At 40.1% G+C, this 26705-nt stretch overlaps 1 protein-coding gene across 3 annotated transcripts; it reads left to right on the top strand.

The window, feature by feature from the left end:
• TNFSF4 (TNF superfamily member 4) lies at positions 1-22001 on the top strand. 3 transcript variants are annotated; one of them, XM_043923779.1, is made up of 3 exons: positions 1-269; positions 17530-17578; positions 19314-22001. In XM_043923779.1, the coding sequence occupies exons 1-3, from the start codon at positions 120-122 to the stop codon at positions 19661-19663; spliced, it is 549 nt and encodes a 182-aa protein (XP_043779714.1). In that variant the 5' UTR covers positions 1-119; the 3' UTR covers positions 19664-22001. The 3 variants fall into 3 exon arrangements, with proteins under 3 accessions (XP_043779714.1, XP_043779715.1, XP_043779716.1); XM_043923780.1 differs by lacking the exon at positions 1-269 and adding an exon at positions 1840-1990; XM_043923781.1 differs by lacking the exon at positions 1-269 and adding an exon at positions 1888-2061.
• Positions 22002-26705: the final 4704 nt, after the last annotated feature.

The following is a 26705-nucleotide window of genomic DNA, read 5'->3' as shown; positions in this document are numbered from 1 at the left end:
ATCTTCTAATTGATACACATTGTGTTGGCTTCATCTCCTTCTTTGTGGGGAAGAAGTCAGTTCTCCCTCAGGTTTCCCTCTGTCACAGTTTTCATCGTCCCTGCATTCAGATTGTGAAGATGGAAGGGGTCCAACCCCTGGACGAGAATGTGGGAAATGCACCAGGACGGAGATTCTTGAGGAACAAGCTATTGCTGGTGGCCTCCATAATTCAGGGGCTGGGGCTTCTCCTGTGTCTCACCTACATCTGTCTGCACTTCTATGCTCAGGTAAGATGCACCAATCAACATGTCCTTTCCTCCAGCTCAGGCTGATGGCAGCTGCAAATGGTCACTTGGAAATAGTCTGACACCAAATTGTTTTCCCTTTTCTGTTCGGCAATTGTAAAATGTGGTCAAGCACCCTCGTGTCTCTCTTTTCCTTCCTTTTTTAGCAGTGGCAGTGGTGAGGCACAGTGGAGATAGGGCAGGGACACTACTTCTGGATTAATCTTTTTCTTTATAACACAAAAATCCTGGTGTTCTTTTGTGAACTGTCACTTTGAAGCTTTGAGTCCCTGACATACCTACTTGGTTTATCTGTTCTGCTAGTAAGCAACTGATCAGGGAATTAATGTAGAAAGGAAATAATAAATTTTTTTATTTCGTTTGTACATTATTATACTTTCTCATTGTATTCATAAACCCCATAGACTCAAGGAGATATGCTTTCTGAAGAATGCTGAAGGTATCAATATGAAGTTCTTTTAAATAGCTAACCTATATATATTTAAGGGCAGAGATATATGTGTTCATGTCTGTATGTGCACGTGGCTGAATGTTTATCCCAACAACTTAATCAGACATTGTTTTTCACAGTCTTTCTCTACCAATCACAACTTACTGACATCACTTTGTCCAATACCTTATGTAGTGGAAGATCATCATTTTAGTATTGCCCCCCGCCCCCCACGCTGCTTAAGGAAGAAATTCTTTCCATTTTTCCATCTCTTTATTCTGGTCCTGTTTACATTATTATTTTTTTTCATAGTTGTTCATATATAAAAACATTATTAGCTCTTTACGGATGTTCTTGACTTCAGGAGATTCCACTGAAAAAGAAAATAAATGTGTAGTGGCCCCGTGTTCCCTTGTTGGGGCTAGTCTGATAATTCTTGTTTGCCTGGTGGTTGCTCTTGGTTAGAAAAGTCTCTCACTGGTAAAGGTCAGACAATGGGAACTTTCATTTCTGATGGCCAGGTCAGAGACTGGGTACCTCACATTAGATCAGGCTAAGATGAGCAGAGTCCTAGACAATGCCTGGGCTTGTCTCTGTCTACAGGAAACGGTTTTCGGTGCCTGCAGTCTAATGGGGGTGCGGTCGTGATCACTGTCCCGCAGAGGGTGCTCGTGTCTCCAAATTCCCGAAGGGTACTAGTGTCATGCTCAAGTCTGCAGACCAGTGAGCACCCCAGCACACCCGTACTGTCTTCATCACGCCACACATTTCCTTCTCTGCGCAGAACCCTTTGGGTGAAATTAGAATAGGTGATTTTGGGGAGAGGGTGTGGGGGGAGGAGCAAGGTGTCCATGGCAGGATGCCCAAGACAAGACCGGAATTAGGCTCTTCCGAGAAGAAAACAGAGTAACCCAAAATAGAACAGCTGAGTTTATTCACAAGGTCCGGGAGCCCTGAGACTGCTTTTGAAACAACCACAATGTTACATATTTCCTTGCACTGTGGGATGATTAAAAAAAAAAAACAAAAAAACAGAACAGATGGCCCTAGTCAAGCCTCAACAATTAATTGCACTAGGGCTCAGAGGATGGGAGAGAGCAAAACATGAAACAGATACAGACGTGTAGCTGGCTGGTGGCAGGGGGCCACCCTGGAATATTAATACCCAGGGGAGGCAGTGGAGAGGGGTTCTTTCTAGCAAGTCACCCAGCAATTCTGTGCTAGAGCGTGGAAGGGCAGCTGAATGCTGGCTTCTAGGATACTGGAATTCACGGTGAGCTGATCTTTGGGAGAGAATTAGCTTTCTCAGGTCCTGGCACAGAAAGGGAAGCAAAGATGGAGGAGGTACGTTAGAGCTGTTTGCTCAAAAACTGTGTTCTTATATATTCTAGATACAAAATTTTCTGTGGTTCAGATATTTGGAATTGTTCACTTGACATTAATTATTTTCTTATTTCTCACTAGACTGTTTTAGCTAACACAGTTTCTTATACTATTAATGGGACCCAAGGCAGTACGATGTGTCCTTAGTTGTGATCTCATACACTTTGTTAAGGGAAAGAATAGCTTAGAGAGGTCGTGTGTGTTTTTCCCGGAACTTGATCAGTCATGGTGGCAGCAGTGTGTAGAGGAGAGAGACTGAGAGAAAAGGGTATAAAGTAACTGCTGAAGAAGGAACATAGACTCGGAGCTTTTCTAAATTCATGGATAAGATTGTTTGGGATTTTGGTTGAAGGATAGGTAGGTGGGGATGCCTATCAAAGCTCTACTTTTATAAGACATTGTATTACAGTGATCTATAGAGGAGTTGAAATAGAGCTGAAATATTCATCATTTACCTAGTTAAATTGGATCTTTTATTGTAGGAGAAAGATATTTGGGGAATAATCATGATTTTTCCTTATTTCTTAGATTTAATTTTTAACTTCATAAAAATTTTCCAGTGTGGATGACTCTGTGAAAAAAAATAGATATGTAACTGTTAAACTCCATTTGGCAGTCAGCCTTCCTTTCAATCAAGTTTATTTAGTAATATTTGTTTTCTTACCACTTGGTTAAGTTTTACTAGTGAAAAGCAGAAGTTTTTGTTTTTGAGATGGCAGATAAAAAGACCTTACCCACTCCTTATATAATTCACTTCCCTCTTTGGACCCTGATTTTCTCTACTGAAACATGAGGCATTTGGATCAAATGGTCAGAAATATCTCTTCCAGGTCAATATCCTGTGAATATGTAGTTTATACTCATAAAATGGGTATGAGGATCTGAGAAATACAAATCTAAGTGAACAGATTTTTGTGCTTAAGCTTATGGATACCCTGGTTCTTAAGAAGGGACTGGGGGAAATCATGTTTGTACATATATGTGTAATCTGTATTTATTCATATACTATGCACATTTCTAAATAACTTATCCTGGATTAGCAAAATACCTTATTTAGAAAGGGGAAAGAAATAGAGACTGTACAATAATATCCATGATGCAAGTTACAAAATTGAGTCATAAAAACCAGTACAATTATTGGGGCTGCTGCTTCCAGGCTTCCAGGCTTCCCTGTAACTTCAGCTGGGAATGATGGCAGAAAAAAGTTGATGTATAAGGTGAGAAGCTTTTGTAAATTATACCCATGTATCTCAGAGCTATTGATGCTGGGCTCTTCCAAGATCTGTATCAGAGCACTTGAAAAATGTGCTTTTAGTGATTATTTATCAGCAAATCCCACCCACAGTTAAAGGTTTATATTCTTATCACTTTTATTACTGGAGAAGACAGAAGGGGAGGTTGTTGAGCTGACCAGCTCTGTATCAACAATGGCTAGAGTTAGAATTCAGTTTCTTGGTGAAGTTTCAGACTATAACTTGGACTTCATATCCTTTAGGAAGAATAAGAGATATTTTTGTTTAAAAATTTTTGTCTCAGATTTTAGGTCAAATTAGATGTGTCCCCATGTGATTTTAAAAAGTTTTTAAAGACATTTTTAATGATAGACATGGAAATAAATAATTTTCAGTGCAATTGAATTTGCATTTTATAAGCAATTTTATTGGTTTCCCTGATAGCTTAGTTGGTAAAGAATCTGTCTGCAATTCAGGAGACCCTGGTTCAATTCCTGGGTTGGGAAGATCCCCTGGAGAAGAGATAGGCTACCCACTCCAGTATTCTTGGGCCTCAGAAGCCTGGCATGATGTAGTCCACAGGGTTGCAAAGAGTCAGACACGACTGAGCGACTGAACTGAACTGAAACAATTTTATGGGCTTCCCTGATGGTTGAAATGGTTAAGAATCTGCCTATAATACAGGAGATCCAAGTTCGATCCCTGGGTTGGGAAAATCCCCCTGGAGGAGGGAATGGCAATTTTATGGGAATTAAAAAGAAACACCTGAAGTATTGAACTGATTTGTCATTAAGTATTTTGAGGCTCTTAAAGGAGATACTACAGAAAATATATAGACTTGTTAGGTTGAACAGACATTAGACACAGTCCACTTGCAGATAGGAAAACAGAAACTCAGGGAGGGTAGAAGCTGGAGAAGGAGGTGATGCTTCAGCTGATGTTAGGAGTAGAGGGACCTCCCTGGTGGTCTGGTGGTTAAGACTTTGCCTCCCAGTGTAGGGGGTGCAGATTTGATCCCTGGTCGGGGAGCTAGGATCCCACATACATTGGGGCCAAAAAACCAAAACATAAAGCAAAAGCAATCTTGTAATAAATTCAGTAGAGACAAAAAATGATCCATATCAAAAAATCTTAAAAAAATAGTAGAAATTCTTTAAATAGACAAGAGGAATGATGGTGGCTGGGTAGGGGCAGAAGGCTTTCTAGGTAAAAAGGCAGGTTGTTCAGAATGGTTGGAGGTGAGTGTTCATTGGAGAAAGTGGACGAAGATGAAAATCTAGGTGGGGACAGGACACAAAGGGCCTTGTGACGTGTCCTAAGGGAACAAACTTCATTCCATTCTGTACAAAAGAAAATACAGGAAAAATTACCCAAGTTGTTGCTTCTCCAGATTTCACTTCTCTTACATGGTCTACATGCTGGCAAATACAGAAAATGTGTCTCATCTCACATAGCACTAGGGGGCACCACAGTAAAACTAACAGTTCTCAAATAGCTTTTAAAGAGAACCCACTCTTTTTTTTACCCCCCCCCCCCCCCCGAGAAGTTAAGATTAGAACACTTTTCTGAAGAAGCCAAGTGCTCATCGTGTGTAAGAGGATGAACAATATAAGGATCACCTAATATTGTTCACTGTTTATGCAGTGATGATATTTTCTACAAGAAAAATTTAGATATAGGTTCTGACCCAAGTACTCAAAATAGGACAGAGATTGTTTGGACAGGAATTATGCTGGAAAATGTCACATATATACACATGAATAGAAACAAATGTACACACTCAGAGGAGAGATGTAAAGTGAGCAGAGAGGCTCTTGGTATAGACCTTGGAATATAACCTCCCTATTCCTTTTCTCTGACTTCAGCTCCTAGCTGCTAGCCCTGAGTAGACCTAGCCTTGCCTAATGGCTGACCACCCTGCCCTTCCAATTCTGTTTCTTTTAATAGAAATTATTTCTGTATCCCTCCCTCTCAGAGAACCCGCAGGTTCACACCCACTTTAGGAATTTTGCATTCATGGTTAATGAATGTTAATCTTCTGAGACCATTTAGGTTGAGGGAGCCATGTACAGTGTTCAGTTCAGTTCAGTCGCTCAGTCGTGTCCGACTCTTTGTGACCCCATGGACTGCAACACGCCAGGCCTCTCTGTCCATCACCACTCTTGGAGTTTACTCAAACTCATGTCCATTGAGTCAGTGATGCCATCCAACCATCTCATCCTATGTCGTCCCCTTCTCCTCCTGTCTTCAATCTTTCCCGGCATCAGGGTGTTTTCTAATGAGTCAGTTCTTGGCATCAGGTGGCCAAAGTATTGGAGTTTCAACTTCAGCATCAGTCCTTCCAATGAATATTCAGGACTGATTTCCTTTAGGATGGACTGGTTTGATCTCCTTGTTGTCCAAGAGACTCTCAAGAATCTCCTCCAACACCACAGTTCAAAAGCATCAATTCTTTGGCGCTCAGCTTTCTTTACAGTCCAACTCTCACATCCATACATGACTACTGGAAAAACAATAGCTTTGACTAGACAGATCTTTGTTGGCAAAGTAATGTCTTTGCTTTTTAATATGCTGTCTAGGTTGGTCATAACTTTTCTTCCAAGGAGCAAGTGTCTTAATTTCAAGGCTGCAGTCACCATCTGCAGTGATTTTGGAGCCCCAAAAGATAAAATCTGTCACTGTTCCCATTGTTTTCCCGTCTACTTGCCATGAAGTGATGGGACCAGATGCCATGATCTTAGTTTTTTGAATGTTGAGTTTTAAGCCAACTTTTTCATTCTCCTCTTTCACTTTCACCAAGAGGCTCTTTAGTTCTTCACTTTCTGCCATAAGTGTGGTGGTGTCATCTGCGTATCTGAGGTTATTGATATATCTCCCGGCAATCTTGATTCCAGCTTGTGCTTCATCCAGTCCATCATTTCTCATGATATACTCTGCATGTAAGTTAAATAAGCAGGGTGACAATATACAGCCTTGACATACTCCTTTCCCGATTTGGAACCAGTCTGTTGTTCCACATCCAGTTCTAACTGTTGCTTTTTGACCTACATACAGATTTCTCAGGAGGCAGGTACAGTGTTGTTATTCCTATTTAGGAAATGAAAGAGTAGCACCTGAATAGCAAAGTAGAAAGGCTATTTCTCATAGTCACAGATAAAATATACGGTAGTGTTGGGATGGAATTGGATTCCCCAATATCCCATGGCTAGTGTGTTTTGTTTGTAGCTAAATGAAGGGATTAAAACACTTTTTATACAAAAATGCATCATATCTTCTCAAAATTTTAGGGGAGTCATTGAGGTATAGGAGAGAGTACATTGGATCAGGAACTAGAAGAATCTCGTTCAGTCCAGTGTTTTAGCTTTGTGACTCTGGGTAACTTCCCTGAAATTCCCCAAGTATCAATTTAATCATCTCCAAAACTGGAATTTGATTATTGTGAGGAACAATTCTGTTACAGAGCTTTGTAAATGTTTAAATTATTATTATTTATAAACATGCCTCTATAAGCATACCACCCACTAAACTGTTTACCTTGTAGCACACATGCAACTCCATAACTCAAACTCAGAAAGCATATCATAGGTAAGGTCAACCTTAACTTCATGAATTTGGCTTTCTTACTGTAATTTTTAAGATTAAGAAAAACCCCTTGAAATAATTCTAGCTTATTTGAATTTAGATGTCTAATTAAGATGCCATGGCTGTATTAGCAAAGGAAAAATGAAGGGGAGAATTTATGAGCATATAAAAATTATCAGGTTAGTGTCTGAAAGTGGTTCAGAAATCTAAAATAGATAGATGTGTTCACTTAGAACACATGGCCCAGATGGGTTCCACCTCCCCCTACATTAATGTAGTTCATCCAATCCTCTAATAACTTGGTTTCCAAATAAGGCAGAAACTTAGAAGAGTGGTCTGGCTCACAATGCTAGAAATGTTGGAGCTAAGAGGGGCATAATTATGTATTTTTTTTCTTTTCAGCAAAGCTTTCATTCTGAAATGCAAGTTTGATGTGTTATTAATTTGTATTAATTTGTCTTGCTTTGATAACATTGAAAATGCTAGTTAAGAACACGCTCTGACAGAAAGAGCGGCAAGTAGACCCAAACTTTAGTTCTTCCAATACTAATTGAATAAGGGGTATGGATAGAAAGTGTCACTCCCAGGATGTTATACAGGTGGGAATCTGGGGGGATGAGTGTAAATGATATACTTTCAGGCTGGGCTGTCCTGTAGGTCACATAGCACGAGCCTACAGAACCTAAGATCAAAATGAAAATGACAATTAACATTGCAAAAAATTATAAGCATCAAAATAGTCACCAAGGGAAATTATAAAATCTTTACTGGGTTATAAAAGAAGTTGTAAAAGACACGTTTTACTGCTTAGTAATGTAAAATATATTTTGAGTTAGCAGTGTGTTGGGTGGTTAATCTTTTTAATTTCCATGGCCTGTAAAAATCTTAATCTGGCCTTGTATGTGGTATGATGAAGACTGGAAACTCAGCTCTTTTTTGGGAGAGGTTGACGGGTGTCACTCCTGGTGCTACTTGAAATACCATCTCTGGTTTTGCGATCTTGTCCCTACGTTGTCCTTACTTCTTCACTACGATCTTGGATGGTGATAGATATTCGTAGGCAGTTTTACAGTGAGGAAATCTGAGGCATAGAGACTTGTCTAGGTCAACATAGGAAGGTCTGGTTATAAATCAGGACTAGGCTTAAATTCTAGTCCTGTCTCTTTCCATTACACCTGGCCAAGACTATGTGGCTCTAAGCTGTAAGCATTTTACCTGGCTGTTTTAAAATTTTTTCCTTTCCTGACATTAATTGCTTATGTAGAAAAACTGGGGGAAGATTTATAACCTGGAATAAAGGGAAGAAAGATTCTTTTAAAAAAGAGATCTGAATCTCCTGCCACAAATTCAGATAACACAATCAATGAAGCTTTAACAAATGTGTACTACCTTATAGGTTATTTTGGTAAAACAAATCATTGCCATGTGTGATTCATTCATAGAAGAGAAAGGGGACTTGAATTGGGGCATTGGCTTAGTCCTTTATTCACTCCAAGAGGTACTTTTCTTTTTTTTTAAACAATAAGGAGATTAGACTATATAATCTCCATGGGCCTTTCTAGTTCTGCCAGACTGATTCGAAGAATTATTTTAATGTTGTAAGTGTGATTTCACACTATATGCAAATATCTTTTCAACCAGGGTGGCACTGCAAATTTGGTAGCTTAAAAGAAATTTAACCTTTCACAGTTTTGGAGGATAGGTATTCAAAGTCAACATGTCAGCAGTACCCTGCTCCGTCTGAAGGCTGTAGGGAAGAATCCTCCAGGATCCTTCCGTGCCTCTTTCTAGCTTCTGAGGGCTCCCAGCAATCCTTAGCGTTCCCTGGCTTGATAGTACTGGGTAAAACTAGTTGAATACAGCTCTTCAGTAAGAATTTCACAGAGGGCTAGTTTCAATAGCTATTTTCTCGATTGGGATTATAAAGCAAGCGTACTTTAATTTTTGCATCAGGTGCTTCATTTCTCTTCCATTATTTAACAGGAAGGCTTTAGTTTAAAATGTCATTATCATTATTGTCACCACCACCACCATCATCATTCCACTGCTGTTCTGTGATGATTTTTACCAGTCACCAGTCTTGGTTCACACCATAATGTAGTTTGAGGATTATTTAGCCTTACTGCAAATGAGGCTAAGAGCTTCATTGCATAAACAACACAAAAGATACTCATGATTCTTCGTTAACCATCAGAGGGAGCCACTTGGGGAGAAAACCTGTTCTTTTGTTGTGGCTGAGGGATTTATTATCATGTATTAACGTGTTGAAAAGATCTTCTGTTCAAAGGATCTTCTTATCCAACAATAATTTGGGCTTTCTCTTTTGAATGTTAGGATTTTCCTTATCTCTGGTATTGAAAAATTCCTTAGACAGTCCCCATTCCACTCTGCTTATTCAACCATCTTAATTGAGAGTTAAAAAATGAGGATATAAAAATGAGGAAATTCAAAACTGAGAAAGGAAAGGACTTGTTCTGGCTTATGACCAGACCTGAGTGTTCCTGTTCCCAGCCCAATGCCTGGTCCATTTCTACTAGGTTGCCTTTCCAAAGCAATAGTGCCTACTCTTTTATATGGCCAGTGAGATGGGGAATGAGTAACTTCAGATAGAAAGATACTGATCATAATAATGGTGCTACCCCCTTTGTACTCAAGGATGAATGGGGCAGTTTAAAAAAACCTCGAGCCACATATGGTGTTGGCTAGTGTCCCCTGGAGGAGGGCATGGCAACCTACTCCAGTATTCTTGCCAGGAGAATCTCCATGGACAGAGGAGCCTGGTGGGGTATAGTTCATGGGGTCACAAAGAGTTGGACATGACTGAGTGACTATGCACAGCACAGAGCAAGTGTCAGGGTACAGTCTAAGGGATTCAGTGACCATTTATTTATAAATGCCATTATGTTGAAGGCATTGTAAAATTTGTGATAATGCAATAGGTACCTTGTAAGCCAACCTTTCCCGTTGCTTTGCTGCTGTTGCTGCGGAGTCGCTTCAGTTGTGTCCGACTCTGCAGCCCTATGGACTGCAGCCTGCCAGGCTCCTCTGTCCATGGGATTCTCTAGGCGAGAGTATTAGAGTGGGTTGCCATGCTTTCTTCCAGGGGATCTTCTCGACCCAGGGATCGAATCTAGGCCTCCTGCATTGCAGGCGGATTCTTTACTGCTGAGCCACCAAGGTAAAAACTAGGATATTTTGAAAGTTACCTGATTCCCAAGGTGAGGAAGGAAGTTGTTTCTTTTTTTCAATTTAATTTTTTAAAATTGAGGTATAGTTGATGTACAAGATTATGTAAGTTTTTTCAGGTGTATAATAGTGATTCACAATTTTTAAAGATTGTATTTCATTAATTGTTATTATAAAATATTGGCTTTATTCCTTGTATTGTACAGTACATGCTCATAGCTTATTTTATACATGGTAGTTTGTACTTTACAGTTCCCACTTCCCTCTCCTCTCACTGGTAACCACTATTTTGTTCTCTATATTTGTGAGTCTGTTTCTTTTTTTGTTATATTCACTATTCTATGGGAGTTCTTAGAAATGTTTTGGCAGACCCCTCTGTTAGTGTACTTAAGGAATTTACCAGCAAATGTGGAAAGGGAAATCCAGATAAAATCTTCCCCTTGAGGATATAAAGAATTGCAAATCACAAAATTTTGAAGGTGCATTCATGTCACATGGATGCTTTTGGTTCATTTGGTTGTTTATCTGAATACCTGATACTCCTCTTGCTGCTAAGTCACTTCAGTCATGTCCGATTCTGTGCGACCCCATAGATGGCAACCCACCAGGCCCCCCGTCCCTCTTGCTGCTGCTGCTAAGTCACTTCAGTCGTGTCCAACTCTGTGTGATCCCATAGATGGCAGCCCACCAGGCCCCCCCGTCCCTGGGATTCTCCAGGCAAAAACACTGGAGTGGGTTGCCATTTTCTTCTCCACCCCCATCCCTCTTAGGGATCTTGCTAAGCATTTGGGACAGTGAAACCACAGTTCCTGTTCCCTGAGATAGAGAGGAGAGGATCAGTGAGTAGAGGCCAGCCATTACTAAATAAATTTGACAAGAAAAGTGGAAGTGGTTAGAGAGAGGGGGCTATATCACATGGGCTGTGTAGTAGAGAGTATAGTAAGAGTTTAAAAAGAGGGATTACAGCAGAAAGGTGCTGGCAGCCATGGTGAAGGTGGTGACAGAGAAAAAGAAAGTCTAGAAAGACAGTTAAAATGGCTTTTCTTTGTGTTCTTTCATCTTAATAGACTCTACTCGACATGATTTTCAAAGTCACACATCTTCATGTCTAAGAAATATCACTTTGAGGATAAACTTTCCTGATTATGGAAGACCAGCCAAATAATCAGTTTTTGTTCATTCTTCCTATTCCTTTCTCTGAGTTGGATTCTGAACTTTCCTGATCAGAAGTTAGGGCCCTGTGCTTTGTAAGGGAGTTTCCATTGAGTATATACTAAATCCACCAGGAGAAGAGTCTGCCTTCCCAACCCACTGTAATGGGTAAATATGGAAAATTCCATCTTCCTCTTTGGAGGCTCATTCAGAAACACCCTCAGAGCCTATAAGACTTTGCTTTCATAATCTCTCAGGTCTTCTCTGATTGATGTGAAGCCCATTGTTGGGGGAGGAGACATTCACATCCTTGTGGAGGTTGCATGCTGAACCATGATCACATACCTGTTTCTGCACTGTCCTCCACTGACTCACATCTCATCCCACTCCGACCTGGGATCTTGACTGATAGCAAGTGAGGAAGGGCAAGGCCCACATAGTGAATGCAGAGCCCACTTCCTGGTTTCACATTTGATGAGTATCATTCCCTCCTGCCACAGATACACCCCCTCCAGGACAAATGCCACATGAGTATAAGGTTGGCAGCCTCATGTCACATCCCAGTGAGTCAGAATAAGAAATTCACACATTCTAGAGATGAGCTCATGAGGTAAGCAGCACCTTTTGGGGGACATGGTACAGGCTGCTGGATAAATGCTGTATATCAGACATTTTCCATCTTTGTTCTTAGATAGTTCAGTGTTTCAGGTACTGAGAGAGGTCAGGAAAGGACATTATTCTGACTCTTTGCATCACCTACTTGCTGCCTACTTTATTTGTCCTGCTGCCCCTTGCCAGGACAGTTGCATCTAATTAGAGTCCAGATAACGACTTTGCCAACCTGAACTATACAAACAACCTTGGAGAGTTGACTGAAGAGCTCTTTTCTGGAGAATGTTTAGATATTCTGAGATATATCTGAGTGTTTTGACAACTATCTAAAACCTAATCTTTTAATCTTGTTTAGTATTGAAAATTAAAAATAAATTAATCTTGAACCCTCAGACAAATGTTTTCATAGCGGTTTTTTACTCTCAAGATAGAATAGGATAAAGAGAAAGGATGTTATCATGAACTTGAGGTTCAATCAAACTCAAGTTAATACCTGTTTATTCCTGAGCAAGTTCTTAACAACACTGATTCTCATTTCTTTCTATCTATAAGACATGAATAATTATTATTTCTATTTAATAGTATTATTTTGAAAGCAAACAAGGTAATGGATTTCAGAAAGAGTAATGCAGTGCATGGCATGTTTTAAGTTTTGAATAAGTTTTTACTGTTTTTCTTGAATACACCAAAAATGGTCTCATTTCTAGACCTTTCCTCTAAGCAGTGCCTTTGGATTCTCTGGGTCCTCTTTCTCTTTTAAAGCCTAAGCCCACGTCTTTCCTCCTTGAGCTCCCAAAGCCTGCAGTGGTTTTTTCTGTTCTCTGGAACCTTGTGGCATAAATTGCCTATTGCTCTTTACCAGTGGTTTTATGTGGAGGAATTATCTCCCCAGTTGACATACAAGTTTGTCAAAACTAAGGACTGTGTATTCTTTCCCTTTGTGTTCTTAGAGTTGAATGTGATACCTGCCTTATAGTAGGTACTCAATAATTGTCAATACTGTTTCAAATCACCAATAATATGGCAATCATGTAATCTATTCAATCAACTATTAAATAATATTGATAGTTGAGCACCAGCTTTAGGACAGGCATGATTTTTGCCAAGGGAACAGTTGAAGATACATCTTCTGGATTTGGGCCTTCAGGAGTTCACAGTAGAGTGTAGTAATTCTCAAATCTTGAACCTTGGGTGCTTGTAAAAATGAGATTACTGCGTCCATCTAGACCTTTTGAATCTGAATCTTTATGAATAAACTGGCCATCTACACATTTTTACAGATTTCCCAGGTGACTAATGTATATGATAACACTGGGCCAGCTGACCTTTAGTTGCATCGTCAGCTGCTCCTAGACAGGGCATACGCATTATTCAGTCAGTTGGTCAGATAGCCCATGTATCAGCTGCCTCTGAGTACTCTGTGTTCTTGGCTCTATTTATGACAGCCCCCATACCCAGGAGGGAAGCCTAAACTTTTGGCTCTCCCTTTGCATTCCCATGACGAGGTCATCATGAGACCATCACCCTGCCAATCTGCTGTGCATGATCACATCTTCCTTCCTCCAACTCGGCACTAAAGTGGACACAAGAAATGGACTATTGGTAAAATCTTCAAAGAAATTTCTCTCCACTTAAAATTTGCATGAGGAGAAGAAAAACTGTTGTTGTGTGAAACAGTGAAAATTGTTCTGGATTCCAGGCGGCTGGAGTCGAATCCCTTTACTTCTGTGGGTCTCATTTTCTTCATCTGTAGAATACAGTGTTCAGTTGGAAGATGACTTCTTTTATACTCATGCTTCTGAGGCCATCTCACTGAAACTTCAGGACTGTACTTTGATCCTGGTGTACTGACTTAGAAGAATTTCTAGTCCCCTTTGAAGATAGTATGAGCTCTTCAGACTTTGCAGATTGAAGAAGCTTTGTTCTATAGCTTGTCCTTACATGAAAGCCCTTTGGGATCTTTGATATAGTCCATTTTTTTCTATTATCTGGAGAAGATATGAAGATTTTTATTTTCTTGTTATATAAAAAAACAACTATGCCTGTGGGTAAAATTAATGCTATCTGATTTTTTTCTGGTAATTTTTCTTATAAAGCCAGAATAATTTTGTGATGTTCTTCTGGGCTACAGAGAGCTGATATTTTAGGGATTTGGTTGGACTTCCTTTTTTTTTTTATTCTCTCATTCTGTAGTCATATGTCAAGCTAAGTTAGTGTTATAGTGGCTAAATTAAGAACATGACATGGATCTTGTCTCCCATGAGCATCCAAGGATAATAGTGGACATTTATCAACTCCTTACAGTGTTCCAGGTCAGGTGCTACAGTGCTACATGATCTCACTCACAACAACCTTCTGAGATACAGGGTTTACCTTTCCGTTTTATGGATGAAGGAGCTAAAAGTCAGCAAGGTAATGACATTTTCCCAAGAGCACACAGCTAGGTAGTCTTGTAGTGGAGAGGAGACATGTATCCAGTGGTGGTAGAATGAAAATCAGTAGAGTGATTAAATTTTTTTTTTTTCTTACATCAGGGTTCACTCTTGGTATTGTACATTTTATGGATTTTAACAAATGGACAATAACATGTACCCACCATTAGAGTATTGTGCAGAACAGTCTCACTACTCTAAAAATCTTCTACACTTCACCTATTCATCTCTCCCTCCTCCCTGGCAACCACTGCTCTTTAACTGTCGCTATAGTTTTGCCTTTTCCAAAACATCACACATTTGAAATCATACATTATGTAGTCTTTTCAGATTGTCTTCTTTTACTTAGTGATATACATTTAAAGTGTGTCCATGTCTTTCCATGGCTTGAAAGCTCATTTCTTTTTAACATTGTTACTCCGTTGTCAGGATGTATCACAGTTTATTTATCCATTCAACCTACAGAGGGATATCTTGATTGCTTCTCCTTGGCAAGTTTTAACAATAAGAAACAAAGCTATTATAAACATCCATGTGTGAATAGAGTAATTTTTAAGTACTTGCTATGGGAGACCAGAAGCCAGGGATTTGATTTAGGCCTTGAAGTTGATATTTTGATGGGTAGACATAGATGAAGGGACATTCTTGGTGGAGAGAACAAAGGAAGCAAGTATTTTTTGAATGCTTACCACCTGCCAGGCAAACTCTTGAGTATTTTCACATATGTTAACTTTGAGCTTTATAGTCATCTCCTCGAGGATCCCAATAATAATATGCCTTATTTTCACAGACATGAAAGCTAAAGCTCAGAAGTGGTATATAACATCCAAATTCAACAGGACTGGAGGAGTCACAGTTTGAACAAATCTTACTCCCAAGCCTGCACCCTCTTTGTCCTACCAGGCTTTATTTAAAGGATTAGAGGAAATAGTTAATCCGAGCATAAAGCACAGATAGGATATGGGTAGCAGTAATGCTTGACAAGGAGGTTGGCACCAGGCCATAGAAGGCCTTGAATTGGGCACTGTGGGGGTATTTCTGGGCAGTGGGGTAGTCAGCATGAAGTAATCAGGTTTGGAGGATGAAGGGAGAGGTTGTGGAAAGTCATGGAGCAAGAGAAAGAGCAATCTTATTCCACAAATGACCGAGGCCTGGTGGTGTTGACGCTAGGAAGATGAGAAAATGCAAATTTCTAATGCTGGGTAAGCTTCAGGAGGAAAGGAAGCCTGGAGTAGAAGTGAATCTCCCTAAAAGAGGAAGTCCTGTGTGCCTTCCTTGCTGCCTGTCAGCATCTTAATCTCAGAATGTCTTCTTGATCATTACCGCTCTGACTTCTTCATCACAGTGTTTCAGAACATTGGGAAATGTCATTGTTTTGCAGGAACCTTATGGAAAGTTTGCACAGTCAGTCAAATAATCAGATCATGAGGACTTTTAAGTCAGAGAGTTTGACGTGAATTTGGGATGAAGAGGCTTCCTGTTTCTCTCTTTCATTGAAATTGGCGTAGGGTTGCAACTTTTAAATTTTAAATCATAAACAGTGTTGAAAGGAGTGTCTCTGATCTTTGAGGAATTTCTAAAGATAGAAAAAACTGAGACGTTATGAAACCTGCCTAAGTACTTGCCTGGCTGGCCTTAGGACCAGGTTGCTGCATGCTGAGCCCTGCTCTTGGTGCAACTGTGCAGTCTGCGTCTGACTTTAACAAGGTGGCCAAGGAACCAGCCTGCCTTGAGAGCAGCAGGGGCATTCATTCATTTACCTAGGGAATTATGGTGTTTGGGTAATGTAGCTTTTGAGAGGCCTTCTTCCAGAACATCGCTTTAAGCATGAAGGACACTAGACCAGCCTCACAAACAGTCCACAGAGGGGAGAGAGGAAAGACTGGTCTTCCCGAGTCAGCACCTCTCTGCGTGCTCACCACTGACTAATACCGCTCTAGGGGCCCAGCCACTGGCAGGGCTCAGCAAGGCTCTCCCTTCTTCTTACACTGCCTGTTGGTTTCAGCTTGGTGAGGCTTGTGACTTTACGTACAAGGGAAGTAGGGGATTCTTCATCAGCGTGGGCAGGCCACAGTGGAGTCCGTTTGACTGCTGCCTTGAGTGCCAGAAAAGTGGGAAGCAGGGACTCCACACCCCAGAGTATGAAAACAAATTCCTCCCCAGACCTTTGATCGGGACATCTTGCCAAAAATAACCTGGTAGGAGGAGCTGTTGTTCTCTGCAGGCACAATGGGTGGTAGGTTTTTCTGTTTGTTTGTTAGTTTCTATTTCCCTTCTTAGTAGGTAATGTAAAAATTTAAAAATACAAGAAAGTAAGCCGTGGAAAATAAATGTGCCTCCCACTCCTGTCCTCAGGCTTCTAGTTCCTTTCTCCAGAGGCAGTGCTTTATTCTTCTAAATAAATTCTGTGCCCACACAAAAATTCTTTTCTTTTCTTTGAACACAAATGGAAATGTACTTTATATGTGATTCTCCCTTTTGCTTTGGCTTTTTTCACTTAATATATTTTGGAGTTTGCCCCATATTGAACTTCTTTGTTCTTTTAACCACCAAATTTCCATAGATGTTTTATCTGTTAACTTTTCTTTCTTTGTTGCTTTACTTCTTTCTTGCTTTTGAGTTCAAGTTAGGTTTTACACACAACTAAAGAGTACAGAAAGACCCAACATTTTAAAAATTGACTCACAGATCTACTCATCTCTGAAGGGTTTGAAGAGTTTTTACTGCCTGTGGGCCTTGAACGTAGGACACGCTTAATCCTGTTTTACAGTGAAAAGGCGAGCAGCCAGGAGGCTCCCAGACTTCACTCCCAGTCCATTCTGGGAGTCTGTGGCCGTGAAGGATTGACTGGTCACAGCCTTGTCCATGAAGAATCTCTATGACTGAATGGGTTTCTTAACAAGATAACTTCTAAGTGCTCTATTATCTAAAATGGGAAATTGGGGCTCAAGGAGCCAAAATAATATACCAAGGAAGAGTTTGGCAAGTGAGGATAGATCTTACTTAGATGCTTGCATGAGAGAGCAGAAGACTCCTAACTTACCTTATGAGATGTTATAGAAAAGCAATGGGGGCAGGCAAGAAGGCTGCATCTAACTCACGTAGCAAAAGGCAAGTCTAATCTCAAGTCAGTCTCTTTACCTGCTGCATTTCTGCTTCATAGGATGGATATGATGCGTCAATTCTACTTGTTCATTTTTTTCCCTAAAAATATATGCTTTTTCTTCCTTTAGGTGCCATCTCAGTACCCTCCAATCCAGAGTATCAGAGTACGGTTTACCAGTAAGTATTGTCAAAAGTTTAATTGGTTAATAGTTTTAAAAGAATCTTCTCTCCAGCTTCTTAATTTCCCCTAGAACATATGATCTCTCCATTTTCTTAGGGAAACATTAAATCCTGAAATTGTTGGAGCCTGCATATTATTTTCATTAAGGTCAAAGAAGAAAAGGGGAGTAATTAGTTAACAGATAAGTGCTTGTCACTGTACATTATATTCCTTACTTAATCCTCCCAGGAACCCTTTGAGTAGAAATTACACTCACTTTTTAGGTAAGAAAATGAAAGCTTCTTACAAGTCTGTCTGACTGTAAGATATATCATTCCCCAGTAATTCTATTATAAGACAAAATTTTACCTTAATGAGAGTTGGGGGACTTAAAGGTAATGTGATATCTTTAACAAGAGAGCATTATTTGAATCCAAGATTAATACTAGGACAACCACCAGTGGTTTCTGTATGGATATTCATTTATTAAGTCCTCTTGAGTCAAAGGAAAATATATCTTACCTTCTATAAGTGATCCTCATTTTCAATTTGAAATATTTCCCATGGACTTGATTCAAAGCAAGAATTACTGAATTGTGCCCAGCAGTGGGAACTTAATCTTTCCTATCACCGAGGGACATGGGCCAGAATGGAGAGTTTGAAGTGTCATTACTTGACCATTCAGGATGATACTGAGGCTGCCGTGGAAGTAGAAGATATTTAGTTTTTGATTTATGCTTGAAATGGCCCCACACAAAGCTATTACAGTTATCATTCTGTGTTCTGCTACTTTTCCTTTTCTTTTTCCTGTGGTAACCACTATTCCCAAGGCACCTTCCAGTAAAAATTGACAATAAAAAGGTAGAAGAGAGAAGGGAGAAATAAGTCTATGTTCTTGAGCTCTTATATCAGAACCTGAACCCACAGACTAAGCTTCACTTAGTATTGAAGCATAACTAAGCTTAAGTGATTGTTGACAAAGGCCAGTAATACATGTTGTTGAGAAGTCTAGTTGCCAGGGCATGTGAAGAATTTTCATTTCATGGTGACATGGAGAGAAGAATAAAAAAAACTGAGTGTTATTCGCTCCATTGTGTCCAACTCTTTGCAACTCCATGGACTGTAGCCCACCAGGCTCCTCTGTCCATGGAATTCTCCAGGCAAGAATACTGGAGTGGGTAGCCATTCCCTTCTCCAGAGGATCTTCCCAACCGAGGGATCAAACTCGGGTCTCCTGTGTTGCAGGCAGATTCTTTACCATCTGAGCCACCAGGGAAGCTTGGAGAGAGGATAGAGAAGAGTTAAAAGTGATTACTTTGTGTGGACGGGGTGTGCAGGACCCAGGCAAGAGGCACTTCCACCACCCTTTGCCCTAATCAATCCATTGAACAAAGTTCAATGCACTGAAGTTGCCAATCCCTGCTGATTTTGAAAAATCAGGGAAACCTTGAGACTCCATTTCCTGCCACAGGTGTGTTGTGACAACTGCCAGTTGCTTTAATCTCTCCACTCTTGAATCCCAGCCCCCTCTGAAACTCTTGACTACTAGTATTAGCTTTGCCTCTTCCATTCCACAGGGAAAGCGGATTCCAACCCTCATATAGAAACAGTCTTCTCTTACTTTTATTCTTCAAAATCTGTCCCTATGACTTTTTCTTCATATGTTTCTAGATATATTGGAAGGTGGTTGCCCAACGCTGAGCTAAGGAGTCATTCTTTTTTTTTTTTTTTTTTTTACCCTACCCTCCTTAGAGTGTGAAAATGAGAATGGTTTCATCATCACATCTCCAGACACGGATGGAACCATGAAGGTGCAAAACAACTCAATCATCATCACCTGTGATGGGTTTTATCTCATCTCTCTGAAGGGCTACTTCTCCCAGAATCTCAGCCTCAGGCTTCTGTACCGAAAGGGTCGGGAACCTCTTTTCTCCCTGAACATGGTCAAGTTTGTTGACTCTGTCACAGTGGCCTATCTGCGTTTCAAGGACAAAGTCTACCTGAATGTGACCACTCAGAATGCCTCCTGCGAAGACATCCAGGTGAATGGTGGGGAGTTGATTCTCATTCATCAAAATCCTGGTGGATTCTGTGTCTACTGAGGACCTGATGGTTGCACCCAAGCCAGGAACCAGCATGAATGCCACACTGGGGGTGGACAGGACTCTGATTCTTCCTTGGGAGTGGAGGCGTTGTCCCAGCTCAGCCCTCATATTTGGCCATGTGAGATGTGACCAGAAGCAGATCACTCCCACCCCCACTCAGGGATATTTAAAACTTGTTTTTACATACCAGTTAACTTTATGTATTTATCCTATGTCTTCTAAATCACCTAGCCCTCCTCATCCCTCAAGATTTCCTCAAGCCTGTTAGGCACCTCCACCAGAGTAAGAAAAAAGGTGCCTCTTCCTCAAGATGTTGTTCCTGTTGGTCAGGAAATTATTGTAATAAACTTTCATTATTGAAAAAGACACTTGACTACCATTTGTCATCTGACACTGTCAAAATGAAGAAGACCAAGGAGAGGGGTTTTGAATCTGCAAAGCCAGTGGACTGACTCCTCGTGAGCAGAGGTGCCTCTCCAAGGTGAAATTTGTTGTAGTCTGCATAGAAGCCCGATCTCTCCCTCATGTGGAGGAATTCAAAAGGAAAAGCACCTTATGAACAGCTGTCAGGACTTGATGAGGGTAGCTGGCTAAGGAATACTCCGCTCTGGGCTTTTTTTTCCCCCCTCGTTTTCTCCATTTTTCTTTCCCAGCCTCCAAATGTTCTTGATAGATATTTCCTTTCAAAGAACCATCTCGGGGGTGTGATGCTTGAAAAACCTAATCAGTGACTTAAGGAAAGCTGATGGGACTTTTCTGAGCTGGGAGAGTGAGATAATTTATTGTGAGGGTTATCTTTATCACACAGGAGTGCAGTGAAACTGGACCTCTCAGGATAAAAGTCAGTGGAAATTTTAATAGTCTGGGGAGGAAATCACATTTGCCACAGAGAGGCAGTGTAACACATGCCTAATGCTGAGATACATACTCAGCCCCACATCTTGTGCTCAGGTACCACCTTGCTGGTTTCAAAAAAATGTTTTAGGTGAATTGTGCCCCCATCCTCGGGCTGCACTGCATGTCTTACAGGATCTTAGTTCCCCAACCAGGGACTGAACCCAGACCCACGGCAGTGAAAGTGCCAAGTCCTAACCATTGGACTGCCAGGGAAGTCCCCAACATGAATTGTTCTGAGCAAGATATTCTATGATATGTGTCTTGACTACTTAGAGGATTTAAATGTGTGTGTGTGTATGTGTGTGTGTGTGTGTGTGTGTGTGTGTGTGTACTTGTTTGTTATTGACTGTGTTTTGCAAAGTCAAAGTTATTCAGAGTGGTTGCTAATAAGTACATGTTTATCACTGCAGATAATATTTAAGAAAATACATGTTTTTTAAGTTTGGAATTTCTGACTGTATTTCTTCTGGACATATGCATTCCAGGCCAAAGCTTAATTGTTTTGTGAGTTGGTTGTCTTTTGCGTTATGGCCTCTCCTCACAGGTGCCCCCTCCTTTTAGGTACACGTGGCCTGCTTCTCCCATGCTGGCCTCCTTCAGCGACACAGGGATACTTCTGCCAGCTTCCACCCATCAAAGTACATGTGTCCCATTTAAATCATTCAATCAAAGGGATAATTAACCTTACTCTGAAAACAGTGGAGTTTTGTGTAAATGAAAAGTCAGGAGATTGGAATTCTAATTTTGACTTTGTCACTAACTGGCCACAGGACCCTGGACAACTAATTTCCTACCTTGGGATCCTGCTTTTTTCTCTTGTTGAATGATCATTTTAGAATCTTATGCTCATAAAGCTAAATGTGAATGTACATAGTAAATACCTATGTACTGGTTGCTGTGAGTCAAGATATATAATCTTCTCTTTTAATGTGTGGAGTAATTTTTTTTTTTTTTTGTGGACCACCTAGTATTTTCCCTCAGCGTTGTTGGTGATTTCTGTGAGCATGTGTCCGTGCTGTCATGTCTGACTGTTTGCAACCCCATGGGCTGTAGCCCGCCAGGCTCTTCTGTCCATGTAATATTCAAGGCAAGAATACTGAAATGGGTTGCCATTTCGTTCTCCAGGGAATCTTCCCAGCCCAGGATCGAACAGATGTCTCCTGTGTCTCCTGCATTGCAGGCGGATCGGGGAGGCCCCGATTCCTTTGAGAATAGTTGCCAGTTGTTACTTAGTGACTTTTTGTTTAGGGAATGACTGAAAGGATTCCAGTCTTGATTCAAATCGTAATTTTTCTTAAGCATATCGGGCAGGTCCCCTATTTTAAATCGTAATTTTGTATTTAGTGCTCTCCTGGCTCTCGGAGAGTGTTAATATTAATATTAATAATATAGCTAATAATAATATTGATATTTACATGGAAACAAATAAAAGATCTTAGAATTCAATACTGGTTAGAGTGTTGAGAGTTTTTATTTATCTTTCTCTTCCTTTCCATGTTCTGATCGGCTAATTCCCCGAATAGGGGAGGACAGAGAAAACTTGCTGGTTTCCTATCCGCCTCCAATTCCAGCCATTGGAATTATATCCAAGGGATGGTTGAGCTGCCAGACTCCACCTTTGCTTTTGAAAACGTATTCACCATAAGTTCTCAGGGCTCCTCTTCCTGGTTCAAGAGGTGGATTCAAATAGAATTCTCTTCACTGTTATCCTTTTCCTCAGTACTACTTGTCTTGTTTCTAAGTCTGGGATGATTTCCTTGAGTATTACATCCCTTTTCCTTCAAAGTAATTACATCTTCAGTCTTATAGAGGTCCCAGCTCTTAATGCGTTTGTGTGCACAGTCTGGCCACAGTGATCCCTGTGCCACCTGTGGTGGTGTTAAACCTCCTTCCTGAATGCTCCTCTTCCTGGACTTCCTCTGAATGCACCTCTCTCCGGGCCACTCTTTCCATCTCTGTTCTCTGCCTGTCTGATCTCCTTCACCTCTCCTCTTTCTCTGCCTATCACTTTTGTGATAATGCTCTATAGAGCTCCATCCTCAGCCCTCTTTCTCTACACTGGGGGGATCACAGTCTGGCAGCTGACAAGCCACTATCTAGCTTATGTATGTGTTCAGTTTACTTATTAAGTTTGACTTTAGTCACCAACACTTAAATACTGGGAAATTGTTGACTTGTTTTGACAAAACAATGGAAAACAGAAGATCTGGTGACACTGCGCCCAATTTTGACATGACAGAAATCATCTCAGTCTGGGTAGCAGCCTCCCTCTTTAGAGAAACTATGCACTCTTCATTTCTCTAGAGTCCCCCCAGTTCATACTGTGTGCAAATGTGCTTACACCAACTCACTTCACTCACTTGCTGGCCATGGGGCATTCAAGTTGTGATCTCTGCTTCTTACACTTGCCTGTTTCATTGATTCTTATGCCTTCAACCACTGCTTATACACCAGTGATACCTAAATTCATTCTCCAGCTCAGATGTCTCCTACTCCAGGGCCACACTTACTTTAATCATCTGTATAATTGTAATAACATGTATAATTGTGATAACAAATAATGAGTACATATATGCCTGACATATTCACCATTTTATATGACTTGTTTTTTTTATTGGAGGATAGTTGTTTTACAATATTGTGATGGTCTCTGCTGTACCTCAACGTATATCAGTCATAACAATATATATATCCCTCCCTCTTGAGCCTTCCTCTCCCCCCATCCCACCCCTCCAGGTCATCACAGAGCACCAGACTGGGCTTCCCTGTGCTATACATCAGCTTTCTGCTAGTTATATGAATTTAATTCTATCTTTCTAACAGCTCTTTGTGGTAGGTATTCTTCCTGTTTTACATATGAGAAACAAACCCTCTGAGGTAAAGTAATTTGTCCCAAGACATGCAGCTAAGAAGTGGTAGAGCTCAGATTCAAGACCAAGGCTGGTTGACACCAAAGACCATGCTTTTAACCACTGCTTCCCCGCTTCTGGGCAGCTCCATGTGGAAGTAATGGGCACTTTACTCAAGATACTCACAAAAGAATGTCCTCTCCTTCACCAAACCCACTCCTCTTCCTGATTCACGGTGTTGTTTAAAGGCATCGTAATCAATACTGAAGCCAAAAGCCCCAGTGTCATCCTATTTTCTTCTTTTTCCCAGTCCCCACCCACGAGCCTGTGGTCTTTGGCTCCTCCTTTTGCAGTGACCTCTCACCAGGCCTACATGTCTCAGTGAGTTCTCATTGGATTAAGAGAATGATATCCTCTGTTTCAATAAATGAATGAAATCAATGGACAAAATTAAGCAGAGTGCCATGGTGGAAAGCTTGTGATGTTTGGAGCCTAGTTTTAAATCCTCACTCTGCCATTCACTAGCTGGCTGACTTTGGCAAGTGTTTTTTTTAAACCTCTTTGAATCTTCACTTTCTTTATCAATAAAGAAGGGATGTTAACACATACCTCTTGAGTTATTTTGAGTATTAGAGTACTTAGTATATTGCCTGGGACACTGTTGGTCTCAATACTTAATAATTATTAATTTACAAAAGTCACATCCACAAGACAGAAAGTGAGTGCCAAATGAATAATGAAATTTATCTGGTTTAGAGATGCAGAGATCACACAAGCAAATGGAAGAACTTTGCAGAGTTTAGATTGGAGAAGAGGAAAGGAAAAGATAGAGGAGAACAGTGTATGTGAATGTCTCTGAGGTGGGAATTCTCATGGTACTTTCTGGGGACAGGAAGCTTCCACTGTGCTTATGACATTCATTCTCTCAATTTTTGATTTGAGTATATTCTATTTTCCAGGATAGAAACCTGTGTTTAGTCATGGTTGAAGGTAAGGATTAATGAATAATTTGAGGATAAAATATTGAAGGCATTAAAGACATAGCTAAGAATTTTGGATCATGTCCTATAAAGGGAGACACTCTGTTTTTGAATAAAGAGAATTTATCATGATTTGGGAACAGAACCTAAGTTCTTGTCAATATCACTTTTCATTTTGACCCAATTTATATGAATATCTTATTCTCTGTCAGTTGAACAAAAGCTTTGAATTACTTCTAGACAAAAATAAGAAAAATAAATGTCATAAAACCCAAGTTTTAATACTTTTTGGCAAAAAATATACAGAGAGCTTCTTATTAAATTCAAATTATTGTTTAATAAAGACCATAGTGGTTTTAAAATATTGATTAAATATTTTCAAAGTCATATATTAAGATATAAACTTAAGATATTATGAGCATTAAAAAATAATCACTGAAGATTTCAAGCACCGTGAACATTTATTTGTTTATAACTCAAAATTTCGGCAGTGCTTTGGAATTGCTTACCATCTGTCTACCTATCCATCTATCAGTCTCAGTCATCTAACTATTGTACTTTTCCCCTGAAATAATCTACCTCATAGAGTGTGTGGGTAGCTTGGAACCTTCCCTAAGAGCATCCTTAGTAATTAGTCATTGTGGCTGTTATGGCCACTCATTCAATCCATAATCCATGGGATCAAGACATGGAAGGATTTGTTAAAATTTAAATGTAAATATTACTTAGGAGAGCTGACATGTGAGCCTGTTAATGCTTTTTCACCACCACTTTCCCCCCAACCAAAAGCTGGTCACATGATTCATTCCAGTTTTGAGGGTGTGGGATATAAGGACCTTTAGCTCTGACTGATGCCTGGGGAACAACTAGGGTAGCACTGAATCCAGAAGCAGTCAGGGAGTTGCCTTAGGAAGAGAATGTTGAACTTGCAGGGTATCCTATCATTCTGACATCCTTTCAGAAATCTGGAGCCACGGTGCCTAGGGGTGTGTTTAAACATGGACCTTGACCAGCATTTTGATTAATGGAACTTGTTGACTTTGTTCATCTTTCTATGGTCTGTTTGTGAGAGGAACAGAGGAATGCTAGGACTGAAACAGACCTCAGCATTTGGGTTTTCTTGGAGTCATGCCAAGGCTGAAAAAATACTTTTACATTCACATACATTCTCTTTATTGATGATAGATATAAAAGACCTTTTATTTTTCTCCTGATTTATTCAGTCTTGACCTTTAGTTTTTGAGGTTTGAGGTCAAAAGTAGAACAGTAATAAAGTAATCTGTTTGTAGAAATACAAGCAGGAAATAATTTCTAAAGGTCATTTCAGCCCAGCTCTTTACTTTTATTTAGGGTGCACTATTTATTAGTAAGGATGTTTATCATCTTAGTGATTTTTAAGATATGACAATCTATATCTATCCCCTTAATCAGTTTTAAGAGTGAACATTCTGTTATCCTTTGACTGTTCTTTAAGTAAGGCAACTTGAAATTTTCAATTTATAAAAATCATATTCACTATTATAAATTAAGCAATAGGCAGTCAGTATAAATGTGCTATACTACTACTATATACCAGGCATTGTACTTAGCAATTAGTGATACCTTTCTTCTTCTTAAGAAATGAAAATAAGCCATTATTTTTGATCTTTTACTCTCAAACCCCAAATACTTGCTGCTGTTCTATTGTTTATGCCTCTCCTAGCACTCATGTATTATCCAGATGCACTATAGAATATTATTCAGTCAATAAAAACATTGATAAAATATACTTTATTTGTATATTTTTCATTTATACTATTTCTCTCCATTTAGTCATGTTGATACTGTTTTAAACTCTTGAAAATCTATGCAAACACACTCTTTTAGGCAATAAGCAATTCTCATTCCATCTACAATTAAATCTCACTTTATTAGAGGTCAAATACATAGCATTTTTGAAAGAGCAGACATCTGAAAGTTCAAAATAACTTTGTCTATGAATTTTCATTTTTAGAATGTTGAATTCATAAGATAAAGAGGCCAGAGACTGAGTTAATACATTTCTTATATGCGTGCATGCGTGCTCAGTTGCTCAGTCATGTCTGACTCTTTGTGACCCTATGGACTGTAGCCTGCCAGGCTCCTCTGTCCATGGGAGCCTCCAGGCAAGAATACTGGAGTGGGTTTCCATGCCCTCCAGGGGATTTTCCTGATCCAGGGATCGAACCTGCATCTCCTGCATTGCAGATGGATTTTTTTCCCCAGTGAGGCACCTGGGAAGCCTGATTTCTCATATAGCATTCCTTAAGTGTTCTTGCCTGGAGAATCCCAGGG

This window comes from Cervus elaphus, chromosome 14, assembly GCF_910594005.1.
Source record: "Cervus elaphus chromosome 14, mCerEla1.1, whole genome shotgun sequence".
Lineage (NCBI taxonomy): Eukaryota > Metazoa > Chordata > Mammalia > Artiodactyla > Cervidae > Cervus > Cervus elaphus.
Note: the sequence above shows the minus strand (reverse complement) of the source record. Positions and strands in the feature narration are given on the sequence as shown.

Bases quoted from the DNA above. Each gene is read 5' to 3' on its own strand.
- TNFSF4 (XM_043923779.1), top strand. From the start codon at position 120: ATGGAAGGGGTCCAACCCCTGGACGAGAATGTGGGAAATGCACCAGGA. The intron at 270-17,529 runs GTAAGATGCACC...TTCTTCCTTTAG, and splicing joins GTCTGCACTTCTATGCTCAG to GTGCCATCTCAGTACCCTCC. The intron at 17,579-19,313 runs GTAAGTATTGTC...TACCCTCCTTAG, and splicing joins TATCAGAGTACGGTTTACCA to AGTGTGAAAATGAGAATGGT.